This window comes from Pteronotus mesoamericanus, unplaced genomic scaffold (genome assembly GCF_021234165.1).
Source record: "Pteronotus mesoamericanus isolate MK-2021 breed Mesoamerican mustached bat unplaced genomic scaffold, CSHL_Meso_final scaffold_54, whole genome shotgun sequence".
NCBI lineage: Eukaryota > Metazoa > Chordata > Mammalia > Chiroptera > Mormoopidae > Pteronotus > Pteronotus mesoamericanus.
The window spans coordinates 27,752,079-27,765,374 of record NW_026555321.1 but is presented as its reverse complement, the minus strand read 5'-3'; the positions used below and the strand labels follow the sequence as shown (position 1 = coordinate 27,765,374).

At 36.2% G+C, this 13,296-nt stretch overlaps 1 protein-coding gene across 1 annotated transcript in view; it reads right to left on the bottom strand.

The window, feature by feature from the left end:
* Positions 1-1,711: 1,711 nt before the first annotated feature.
* Positions 1,712-13,296, bottom strand: part of RASA2 (RAS p21 protein activator 2) — a 110,745-nt gene continuing 99,160 nt past the window's right edge. Inside the window, exons 20-24 of the mRNA XM_054595596.1 lie at positions 5,965-6,047; positions 5,111-5,319; positions 4,314-4,417; positions 3,552-3,741; positions 1,712-1,849 (exon numbers count right to left, since the gene is read on the bottom strand). Coding sequence (XP_054451571.1) covers positions 1,819-1,849; positions 3,552-3,741; positions 4,314-4,417; positions 5,111-5,319; positions 5,965-6,047 — 617 coding nt within the window. The 3' untranslated portion in view covers positions 1,712-1,818. The remainder of the gene's footprint in view (positions 1,850-3,551; positions 3,742-4,313; positions 4,418-5,110; positions 5,320-5,964; positions 6,048-13,296) is intronic.

Below are 13,296 nucleotides of genomic sequence, written 5' to 3'. Positions count from 1 at the left end.
TTTAATTTCCTTTTAAGAAACTTATTTTCTTAAAAGGAAATTTCAATCTAAATGAAATTCAACAATAAGAAACTTATTAAATGGTTAAATTCCTTCATATTTCTGATCACTGTACTTTATGGCATCTACAAGCTCATAAAATTTAAAGAACTCTTTCAAACTTCTCTTTAAAATAGGCCAGGAATAACCTACCATAGTACACACTAGAACAGTTTCTTAATAAAACCAATTGATTTTTACAAGTCATTTAGAGAAATACATTGCTCAATTAGAATCATTTATGGAACAACTTTGATTATGTGCCAATGGTCTTTAAAAATACCTACCTAGTAACAATATAATTTTAAAACAGTTACTCACCAATAACACAGTTGGTAAAGTGTATCTTAAAATATAGCTTATGCTTAGGGAAACAAACAAAGAAAAAAGCACTACTAGCTAGACTTACATTAATAAGTCACAGTCTTAAAACAGAAACATTTAAATCCCCGATGTTCAAAGTACCACATTTAGAAAACGTTTGAGTTTAAAAAGACATAGTAAGAGTACCGTGGTTTTTAATACTGATGAAGCAAAGTGTGTCTCTCTCAACTTCAAGATGGCAACTTGCTTCGACTGCTTATTTACAGTATGGTTTTTAGGATAAAAGTAAATTATTAAGGTAAAACAGGATTCAAACAGCTGCTTGTCCAAATTCCATTTGGCTAGCACACAATAAGGAAACAGCAATGAAATATAAACCTTTTCAGGAAAGCACTATTTCTAGATTTAAACACTGATCATTGAACTGATCATAAAGATTAGATACCACAGAGTATCTAAAGTATAATCTGGGGCTGGGAGCCCTGATTATTAAAGTGCGCCGAGTGACTGTTCTTGTGTTCACTCTCCACTCGAGAACAGTCACACTAGGAGGAGGGCATCTTGATGGTGGCCCTTTGTAATAACATGGACTAACAGGTGAAGTCAGGTGATTTTCCCATCACCTTTTTTCACTGTTTACTTTCTCTTCTTTTTCAGAAGAAATGTCCTTAGAAGTCATGTTAACCTGAACTCTCAAATCAAAAAAATGAGTACCTGATATTTAAAACAATGAAAAAAATTTAGTGGTCTCATTTTATTTCACTTGCCACCACTCATCCCAAATGTAAACAAGATGCACACAATAGTACACGTTCCCTGACTTCTCCTATCTGAGTTCTGTTTGCATCTTTAAATAGGCAAAAGGATCTATCAACTTTCAAGGATGCTCTGGCAGTTTTGTAAAGTTTCTGTCATTGCCCTTAATGTAATCTGCAAGGACTAAAGGACCAAAGGAAAACCTACTTTTTTTTTCTTTTTTGAAGCCGGAGGTCTAGGTGAACTAATGAAAAGGTCTCAGTTGTCATGGACTGGAATTTTCTAGAAAAACAATACAATGTTGGCAGTATAGAGCAGGCACTAATGGTAGTGAAGAGTCCACAGAACATGGAGTGTTACAAGAAGAGATGGTTTCCAGCTATGGAGGAGTTCTCTTTCTCTTTTTTTTTTCCACAAAGCTTCTGTAGGAAGGTTCTTTCTATTGAAAAGAAGTTGCAGAAACATGGCTTTCTACACATAGATATGAAGGGAATCTTGGGTTTCAAACTCTCTAGTAATGCATCAATACAAGGATCCCCAAACAGTTAATTTCAATTATTAAATATTAAATACAATATGAATGCAGGTGAAACTGAAGCCAATGTTCATTCTTAAATACTATGAACAAAATATATGATGAATTGAAAAACTCCAACAAAAATAGTATTTTCCAGTTCTTCTGAATCAACTGGTCAAACTCTAAGATGTCTTCCCAACAATTGGATTTTCCCTAGGGGTGGGGGTAAAAAAAAGAAAATCATTTTTCATAAGGTAAAGAATTTAACATTTTAAAAAGTGACAAATATCTCATACTATTCATTACATATTTATAATTTTCCCTTGATACTCTCTCATGCCAAGTTTTACTTCATTAACTCAACAAGTATTTACTTACCACCTATTAAATGTCAAGCACTAAATCAGAAGCTACAGATACAACAATGACCAAAATTGACAAAACTGTTTGACCTCATGGAGCTTGCATTCTGGTATAGGGAAAATGAAATGAACAAGTAAAATATTTAGTATAAGTGAGGTTGGTATTTTTTAATAGAGAAAAATAAAGCTGTGAAGGGGTACAGTGTGTGTATAGGAGTGTGTGTATAGGGACCTACTACTTAAGGCTCATCTAGCACTGGCTAGGACCCTCACATGGAAACCTCCTTGAGTTCCAAAACTGCTTGACTACGGTTGGAAGAGAACTGATTAGATTAACATAGAAGAGATAGGGATGGGATGTTTACAATACCCTTCTAATGTACTGAGCCTTCTATTCAGGGAGAACACAAACATTTATACCTGTTAAACTAATTTGTATTATCCGTAAATCACAAATATAATTATTAACCCGTACAATTAAAAAAATACCTAAAGTGGAGGGGCCAGGATCCAAATCCCCTCACTAATCAGCTGTGTGATCTTGGGCAAGGCATTTACCTTGCCTGAGCCTCAGTCTCTCTAGCTGTCAATGGGAATATAGCTGTCAATGCTGGGCTGATGTGAGGATCATTGGAAGAGCCCACATTGCTGCAAACGCTTATTTGCTGGTCTAAGGACCATCTGATACCTATTTACTTCTGTGTAAACAGAAACCAGATTCCAGTGCTAGTCCTGGGCAGCCCTGTAGCCTAGGGGAAGCTGGGGTTAACTTTAGATAAGCTTGTTTTCTCTTAGTGAGTAGAAAACACCTCTTTCTGCCTCTGGACACTATTATTTAAAAATGAGAGGCTTTGTACTGCTGTTCCCCCACTATGATCATAAAGGGACAAGCCTGAGGGAGACAGAAATCCTGTTGACGATGGCTGAGTGGTTGGATGAACCCCATGACAGTGTTGAGCTGGTGAAATAAACAACTGTAGAAGTTTGGACTTAATTAAAAGGTTAAAAGATTCCTTACTGGCTGGGCCTTCAGTTGGGGTTTTCTGTTACTTGGTGCTAAAAACAATCTAAGTGATATGACGTAAAGTACTAGGCAAAGTACCCGGTGCTGGAGTAAGCTCCTAATACACGTTAGCTGAGCTGTTATCCACTTATCCATGTACATCTGAGATGGATCCAAAAAAATTTTTTTAAGTACTTACTATGTATAAGGCATGGTAGGAGAAACTAAGAAAAAAGAGGATCAATAAAAATAAAAAATAAAGAAAAAACAGGCTACTGAGTATTCCACTTAATGAATGCGACACTGGAATGTAGCATTAGAAGTGGTGATGAAGTACAGTAGCAACATAAGGAAATGGAACCAGAACTGAAAAGACAAAGATCACTGTGTAAGTGGCCAGGGAAACTCTTACTCAAGAGAAAGTATCTGAGCTGGGTCTTGAAAGACAAAGGTAAGCAGGGGGTCTGCATTTCACATGTGAGTACACAGCAGCAGAGTCACTCTCAAACTATGTTTAAAAATATGTTTAAAGTTTCTTAAATATACTTACTTGCTCCCATATTTTGCACTACTTGATCTTTTCTTCCTATACTTTTCATGAGGTTCATCTAGCTTCTTTATGATGCTTTTTATGTGCTGAATTGTCTTAAAGGTTGTTATAGAATCCTCGATTACAAAGTTGGAATAATCATCAGGCTCTTTCTGTGGTCCTTGATACACTGCTATAGTTTCACAAGCCTCTACAATGAGCAGCAAAGTCTCTGATCAGACAACTATATTTCATAAGTGTAACTGGTAACAAAAATAAGACTTTTCAAGTGTCCTAGGCTGGGGATAGTTCCCCCTGGAAATGCACAGATAACCAAAATACATTCATTTTATTAATTATGATATCACATTTATGCAAAAATATTTTACTTGATGAACATCTATGAAAGATGCCCCCCTTTGAGTTTGTCAACTTTCACATAAGTAATATTTTGGTAAATCTATGAGTATTTTCAACTTTAAGATAATGCCAAAGTGTCCTATCTGGTGTAGCTCAGGGAGTGCCAGCCAGCAAACCAAGGGTCGCTGGACTGATTCCCAGTCAGGGCACATGCCTGGGTTGCGGGGCAGGTTCCCCGTAGGGGGCACGCGAGAGGCAACCACTGAAGTTTTTCTTCCTCTCCCTCTCCCCCTCCCTTCCGCTCTCTCTATATAAATAAATTAAAAATCTTAAGGAAAAAAAAAAGATAATGCCAAAGTAATACTTTAGGAACTAGTAATTAAGGATCACGGTTACATAAAAATATTTTAATCATACATTTACCTTCCATTTTCTGTAGCTTAAGCACACTGAGGGTAAAAAGGGAATAAATTCTTTCTGTTTCTCTGTCTTCATCAATATCTATTTGGATATCTGCAGGGACACCTCTACGGTAAAAATGAAATTAAAGACATTGGAAAAATTTCACTTTGTTGACATGCCAAAGACTTTTGAAGGTTTGAGACTAAAAAACAAAACCACAGAATTTTGTAGAAGGAACTTCAGAAATCTAGCCTCATATGATAATTAAATTAAACAGGGCCAACAAGGTTTGGTTATTATGTAGCTCTAATCAAAAGGAGGGGAATTTAAAAGTGAAATCATTTTCATAACCTATGCTTCAACACGATAGCAATATGTTACTTCTTACGTCTAAAGAGAGACAACAGCTGTTCCACACAATTAAAAGAGAACACTAAGTCCTTCTTCCTTGATTATCTTGCTCCACTTAGACACTGCCCTTTTTTTCTGACTTGTGCCAGCCCCTATTTATTTGGGAACATTTTCATCACCCCAATAGAAACTCTGTCTCCATTAGCACTCTCCATTCCTACACCCTCCCACTCCTTACAACTGCTAATCTACTTTCTGTCTCCAAGAATTTACCTATTCTGGACACTATATAAATGTTAACATACAGTATATGGTCTCTGTGTCTGGCTTCTTTCACTTAGCATGTTTTCAAGCTTCATGTGTGTTATAACATATCAGCACTCCATTCCACTTCATGGCTAAGTAATATTCCACTGTATAGACACACCACATATGAAACATTGCTTTTTAAATCAGAAGACACTTACGCAGTACATGGCTTGCAGCCTGGAGCGTTTTCACTGGTCTCCTGACAGCAGAGCCAGCTGCCATTTAGATATGCAGAGGGATGATAAGAACTGAGCCTGTTCTGATTGCATCGGCTCACCCTGCAGAGTACGTCTATCCACTCATTAGCTTCTACGCAATTATTTGCCTGGACATAGAGTGGTTTCTCCGTATGTATTACTTGGAACATCTTTATAGGCAATTAAGATAAAAAGCTAGTGAGTCTCAAAACCAACACATAGTACAAAACACAAAAAAAGTATATAAGAGAAAAATAGTTTGACTAGGTAACTGCTACTCAGGTATCTCATGAACTGTTACATTTTAAGCAATCTGAGTCACATGATACTAAACAGTACATTATTATATAATTTTTTAGAAGCCACACGTGCCCAAAGGAACAGACTATCATAACATAGGAGTTAAGGGAGGGGATTTCAGTTGGAGAAAAAAGTATAAGTAAAGGCAAAGCAGTGGGAAAATAAAGAAAAACAAGGAAATCATTTTGGTTGGCTGGAGTATAATGGTATGTATGTACTGAGAGGCAGCAGAAGATAAAATTGTACAGATTGGTTGACTATATTTCTACAAGACTTGAAAGTCGAGCAGCAAAGTTTAATAGGATAATATCGAGAAGAGTTCCTTCCTTTAACTTAATAGGCTAGGCAGACTATACAAGGCATCTACAATAATGGACAATTTTAAGACAGAGTCCTAACCAGCAATTATAAAGATTAATGATTAATGGCAAATACTAAAATGACCAACCTCTTGAAAATTTTTGAATAAGTAATTATATGCAATTTAAAAAGTTTTACTTATTTCTGTAACTTACATTTTTCTTGTTGAAAGAGCTATCTTCCAGTTTCTCCACAGCAAGAATGTTTTTCACTGGAATTGTGTAAATTGCATCTTTGCCTAATAATAAAAGAAGTACAACAAAATTAAAATAGCTTCCTCAGAATTATAAAGATAAGAGGCTAATGGTATAAGATTTAAGTTCACCCTCTTTGATGGTATAAGTAACTATAGATTTCCAAATTGCACATATATAAATAGTCTTTGTTTTATGGAACAGATAAATTTTTATTGTTTTCTACGAAGATACTTCCTCTTTACTTTTTTTAAAAATTAGAACGTTTAAAATATTTTCAAAGAAAATATGGAAATAAATTTGATCTCAATGTGGAAAATAAAAACTTAGAATATTTTTAATATATTTACCATTATTTTTATTTTGCTGTGAGACCATATTCAAAAAGCATTCTTCAGTTTATTACAATTTCTTATAAATCTTTAACATCAATATTATTTTGTAAAATGTTATATTATTTCGTAACATTATATGGGGACTAAAAAACATATACTTAGTAACAGAGGCCTACTCAAAATTTGCTGAGACATGGATTTTCAGTCATGGAGTTATTACATGAGTAGTGAATCTGACTGTACCTAAGTGGATTTTTCTGTTTTTTTAATCTAATATTTAATTAAGGGGTTAACCCTCAAAATATTTGTTTATTTATTGAGAGAGAGGAAGGGAGGGAGAAAGAGAGGGAGAGCAACACTGATCCGTTGCCTCTAATACGTGCCCCCAATGGGGAGATCAAACCCAGAACCCAGGCATGTGCTCTGTTCAGGAACTGAACTGGCAACCTTTTGTTCTGCAGGATGACGTCCAACCAACTGAGCCACACCAGTCAGGGCAAAATAATGATTTTAAATTGAAAAATTGTTCAGTACTATCACATGTTGGTTGGCTGGTCAGCTGACTAGAGCTACCAAATTTATTCTAAGAGATACAGGAAACAAAAGTAAAAATTTTATTTGGTAGAGTAAATCTTCAACGTAATTTAAGAATTCACAAATTTCGGTTTGCTAAAGGAGCTCCATAATAATATGGCATAAAAGATATGATGTGCACTTCAGCTTATAAGTTACCCTAGAAAAGACTTGATTCTCATATAGTCATAGAAACTATAAACAAATAGAATTTCAACCTTTCCTGGTCATTTTGTAATGCTGTTCTTAGAAAATCAAAGCTCTGCTTTATTTCCCACCAAACTTAAAAGTGCTGGAGGTTAAGACCTTTATATTTTATATTAGTCCATGGATAAATGTATATTACTTTTTGGTCAAAGACAATTATTTGGTTAACAAAGGTTTTCTTTCTTAAACAGAGAGGTTAATATGGACTATTTGCTAAACCTGGTTTCTATAATAAAATCTAAAATTTGTGTAATTTAAGCAAATGTGATATGTAATTTTAAAAAAAGACATAAAGTCACTTATTTCAATTATCATGTTGAATGTCTTCTATATCCCAGGCACTGTGTCCCACTTGCGATACATCAGTAAACAGAACATATAAGACCCCTAAGTAAAGTTTACATTTAGGTCTGGAAAGACTGATAAATGAATGCTATAATGAAAATAACCTGAGGTGATATGATAGAAGGTAATTCAGAAGTTACTTTAATTGGGTGGTTAGGGAAAACTTTTCTGAGGAAACATTTAACTTTAACAAATACAAACTGTAAATGCGTGGGAAAGTAAGAAAAGACTATCAGCAGGCTCCTGGAAGCAGACAAAGTCATATTTATGGCAAGGGGAGAGTGGGGAGGGAGTAAACTGAAGCAAGCTACAGTGGCGCTACATGTAGCATAGAGGACATCTGCAAAAGTAGGACTGGTTAGAAGAGAGCTTTAAGCCAGAGTCAATGGACACTCTCAGACATACATCAGGGTTAGTTGGTGAGCTGCATCTGGAACAGCTGGGCCAACTAGGCCCTCATCCGCTCCCCCCTGCCCGCCAACCCCCTGCTTGTGCTAAGCATCAGTCAACAGAGGCATATGTCCCAGGCTAAAGCAGCAGGGATGCATCCTGGGCTGCAGAGCAGTGCCATGTCAAAGGTAGTTGCTGGCCCTCAGGAGGGAAGGGGAGACCCCACACCAGAAGACAAGCATCAGCACCCTTGCCCCACCCTCATAATCACTGGCAATAAGCTACTCAACACCCAAGCAGGCGACTGAACTGTTAAACACAAATATGAAGAAATCACCAAAAAAAAACTACCAAACAGATGAGGAAACCACCAAACTCTAAATGAGACACACACATGGTACACAAAGAGTAACATCTGAGGAAACTGGGTATAACAAAGTACGGGGCAAAGAAGACGTGTCTGGGTATCAAGCGACAGTGGGAGGAACCAGAGATTAAAGAGAATTTAAAAGTTTTGCAGGAAATTTCTATTTTTAGATTATGTTGAATATACAAAGCATACACATACCCTAGAATTGCCATATTTGTTAATTTCTGGACAAACTGTAATATTACATACATATAGAAAGCACATTGCTCCCGGACACATACACTGTCATGTCATCAGAGTTAATTTCACAGTTAATAGTGTTAACTGGAATGAATTACAAAGTAAAGTAGTAAAACAAATGATTTTACTGAGGACTCTCCAAAAATACACACAAGACAAACTGTTAGGCATGAAAAGGTAAAAGCCATGGTGGACAGATTTAGAAATTTCAGTATCTGTCTAATCAGAATTCTAGAAACAGAATAGAACTAGTGTTTAAGAGAAAATTACTAAGGAAAATGTCCCAAAGATAAAGGTAGAAGTCTTCAGATTGAAAGGACCCATCAAGTGCTGAGCAAATGGAAGAAAAAGAGACAATAACTATACTCTTGGCTGTAAAATATTAGAACCTGAAAACTAAAGGAAGTCTTAAAGAGTTTCTAGGAAGAAGAATCAAGACTGAGAGCCAGAAGACTGACATCAAAATTCTCACCAGCAACAATGGAAATTAGCAAACCACGGGGTAATAGCTTCAAAGTTCTGAGAGAAAATAATTTTAAATACAGTATAACTATCATTCAAGATAAAGGGTAAAAGACTTTTTAAAAATTATGCAAGGACTCATTTATCAGCCATAAAGGCTATCTGAAATAATTCCTTGAGGATGTATTCCTCCAAAATAAATAATAAACCCAGGAAAGACAAATACATTATGTAAGAAATTGTGCTGGGCAGGATAGGAGGAGGGGATCCCATCTCTTTCTCTCATTCTCGATATCTGATCCTCTAGCACAGAGGTCCCCAACTTTTGGCACCAGGGACCAGTTTTGTGGAAGATAGTTTTTCCACAGACTAGGGACTGGGGGGCTGGGGGCTGGTTTCGGGATGATTTAAATGCACAGATTCTCCTATGAGAATAGAATGCTGCTGCTGATCTGACAGGAGGCAAAGCTCAGGCGCTAATGTGAGCCCTGGGGAGTGGCTGGAAATACAGACAAAGTTTCCAGGCCTGCTCACTGCTCACCTCCTGCTGCATGGCCCTCTACCTGGCTACCTGTCAGGATGCTCTGTGGGCCAGAGGTTGAAGACCTCTGCTCTGGCAAATCCTGTGAGTACGACCTTCGTAAGAGATCCAGAATGCGATCCATTTTTACCACCTCCATGGTTACCAACTGGTCCAAACCATTATCTTCTCCCCCCGGGTTACTGCAAAAGTGTCTTAACTTGTCTCCTTGCCCCCTGCATTCTATTCTCATCGCACTCTACATGGCATGACTGATTAATCCTATTAAAGCAACATTATTCCTCTGCTTAAAATTCTCCAATGCCTTTCCATCTTACTCAGAGTAAAAGACTTCCAGTGGTTCACAAAGTCCTACAATGTCTAACTTCTCCATGATCTTTTGGCCTCAGTTTCTATAATTACCCCCTTGCTCATTTTTTCCTAGCCACAGGAGCTTTCTCTTGTTCCTTGAACACTCCAGGCATGCTTCTTTTCAAGGCCTTTATACTGGCTGCTGCTAGCTACATTTGTGTTATTATTACTCCAAATATCCACATGGCACATCCTTTTGTCATCTTTAAGTCTTTGCTCAAATGTCACTTTCTTAATGAAGCCACTCCTGGCTAGAATTTTTAATATCACGACTTTCCTCAATGAGCCCATCATTCTCTATTCCGCTCCTGTGCTTTATTTTGGTCCATCTCATTTAAATCCCTCCAATATACTACATGTTTTTTGTGTGTGTATTATCTATTACCACTAAACTATAAGATCCACAAGAGCAAGGATTTTCATATGTTTAGTTCACTACTGTTTTCTCCAGAATCTCCAACAGCATCGCGCACAAAGTAGGCACTCAATAAAAAATTTGGTGAATGAACGCATGACTGAATTGATGATATTCTTTAATTATCAAAGAAAAAAATACTATAGAGCCCTATGTGTGAAAATATGAGCAAGTGAAAAGTCAATCCAAATATATTAAAATTCCTGTTTAAAACATCGTGGAAGTTTCTTTCATATTGTCCACAGGCTGTATGAGCTGGAACATGGGCTATCACATGAAAGTTGTGTAGGTTGTATGTATGCATCTGTGTGTGTCACGTCTCCCAAAGTAGGTAATACCTAATCAAGTTTGGTACTGGATGGAATTTCAGAGACGAATTTGTTAATAACCTATTATTAGCATGCTTGGTCAACAGGTTAGAAGCCTAGAGCTGTAGTTCTTAAAATAATTCAGATGATAACATAGCTAGAAGATATGGTCTTCTTTGAAGAACACCATTTATTAAAAACATTTACTTAATGTAATGGCTTAATGAAGGTAGTAAAAATAAAGTCCCTACCACTGATGATTTTAAAGGCCAGGGGGACAGAGAGAGAAAAGTAAGGACCATACAATGTGGTAGAAGCTATCACAAAGGCAATAAAGAAACATAGTAAGGGAATACCTCAGCTGAGATGGCTAAAGGCTTATAAATGATTTCTGTAAAAGGCTAACACTTGATTTAAGTATTAAAGGTGAAGAAGGAAGAAGGGTATTTCTAGGTAGAGCATATGCAAAAGCACAACTGTAAAAAGAGTACAAGTTAAAGAAATTGCAAGAGTAGTTTGGCACAGTGACATATAGAGAACGCAAAAGATGAGACTGCATGAGACGGGAAGAGGCTGGAACGTCAGCAACACATTTGGTTCCAGCATGTAACTAGAACTTCTACTTGTAGTAGATGACTACATGACAATGTAGCAGGAAAACCTTAATCACAAGCACACAGGTCCATAAAAAATTGCCAATGTAATCATGACTGATAACTGACTGAGTACCCTATAATAGTCATTTGCTACACGTTAACTTAGCTATCTTTAAGATTTGTTGCTTACTATTGCCTGTAATTACTTAAGCAGGAACCCAAAAATTAACAACTTATTTGAGAAAAACCCTTAAAATTTAAAAGTTACATTAATTCATCTTCCAGTAATTTGGAAAAAAACCACATTGTTTGATCCTAAGTGGTAGAAAAACTCAGAATACGTGTCCAGTAAGAGGATGGAGCAAAAGACTCAATGATTCAGAACTATGTTACAGAAACTTTGGGAGGCACTCTTTCAGGCATCAAAGTCACATAGTAAGTGTAGCAAGAAACTTAACTAGCAGCCTTGGCTGTCCAGAAAGCAGCAAGGAAACAGCACATAAACAAAGCAGTTGCTTAACAACCAAAGAATCCAAAGCCCAAGTATTTTATTCATAGGGGAAATTCCTTAAGTCTGTAATCAAAGACGTTTAATCTTATGCATAATTTTAACAAACGCAAGATCTATAGCCTCATTCCTAGTATATTAGCAGTGAAAAATGAAGGTGGGTGATGGAGGTGGAAGTGAGATGTTACATTATGGTTCATTGACAGTACAAGAAATAAAGATGTCAGCCTAAACATATAGGGGATAGAGAAAAACGAACACAGGAACACAAAAAGCACAGCAGTCCAAGGCATTTAGCTGGGGAGTAAACAGCTGCGCACACCCATAAACAGCCTTGAAAACATCATTAAATAAGAGCACTATATAATAATATTATCAATGACAGATCCAAGTCATCTAGAAAATGTTAACTTACGTTCAATGAACTCTTTTTTAGAAGGCAGGGAAGCATGTAATACATTTTGGAAAAATCCATCAAAATAGTTAAAGCAACAGGCATGGATGCTTAAAACTGTAGGCTTTGGTAAACAATCTCACAACTTCATAGAACAGAGCTCACTCCTCCAAGTCATTTCAACATGTTAAATTGCTTAAGGCCTGAAAACAGTGTTAACTTCTAATGTGTCAATTTTATACCTAGAGCAGCCTAATCATTCCATGAAATTTTATCCTCACGAGATCACTGATTAGAATAGAGGTTACCGAAAACTGTGAATGGGTTTTGGGTCCATGAACTCCCTGAAATTATATGCAAAATTCTGTGTCTAGTTTGTATGTGCATTTTTCTGGAGGAAAGGGTCCAAAGCTATCATCTGATTCTTAAAGTCTAAAACCAAAAAAGACTTTAGAATGTTTGCTTAGATTAGAAAATACTTTAAATAAGGAAAGAATAGCTTATTTATTCATGAAGAATGACTAACTCACCTTAAAATTTTATTTCAATGTATTGTTAATGTAAACATAACTTAAACATAATTAGCAATTATGACAGCTATTTTTAAAATACTGCTATATATGAGAGAACATTTATACAGTATTCAACATGAGCTGTAACTTCTAAATCTCTCAAAATATGCTTAGCATAAAAAATGCTGTCTGGAAGGACAAGTGTGTAGCCTACTGATCTTTAGTCAACTGAATATTTGTATGCCATAACAAATTATCTGGGCGCCTAAAAAAAAATTCACTTTGGTTTCTTATGTCTTGCTAACATATTTGGACGTATATAGTTATCCTGGCTAGATCATTCAAAGAAATTATAAAACAAAACATTTTTATCACTCCACTCTTCAAGAAGCACCTAAACACTTAGCACTCTACATTCTCTTAAAAGCAGTCTATGTCTGGTGCTTGTTTTATCATTTCAGAATTTGCAGGAGAAGCTCTCTTACTTTACCTAACATATTTGATAGATTGACTGAGACTCCTTATTTCCTCTGTAAAACATAATGAATGATGTTCATGGGATGCTGAATACTTATGGTTGCCAGGCTACTATCGATTAAGCCTATCTCTGTTCCGTTGGTTAGGTTTTTGTTTTTTGTTGGTATTTTTTTTTTTTTTGGCTTATCAAGTCCATTGAATTTGTCCCCAAATTTATTTATGCCATTTCCCATGTTGTAATTATAATTTACTGAAACATATATAAAGTA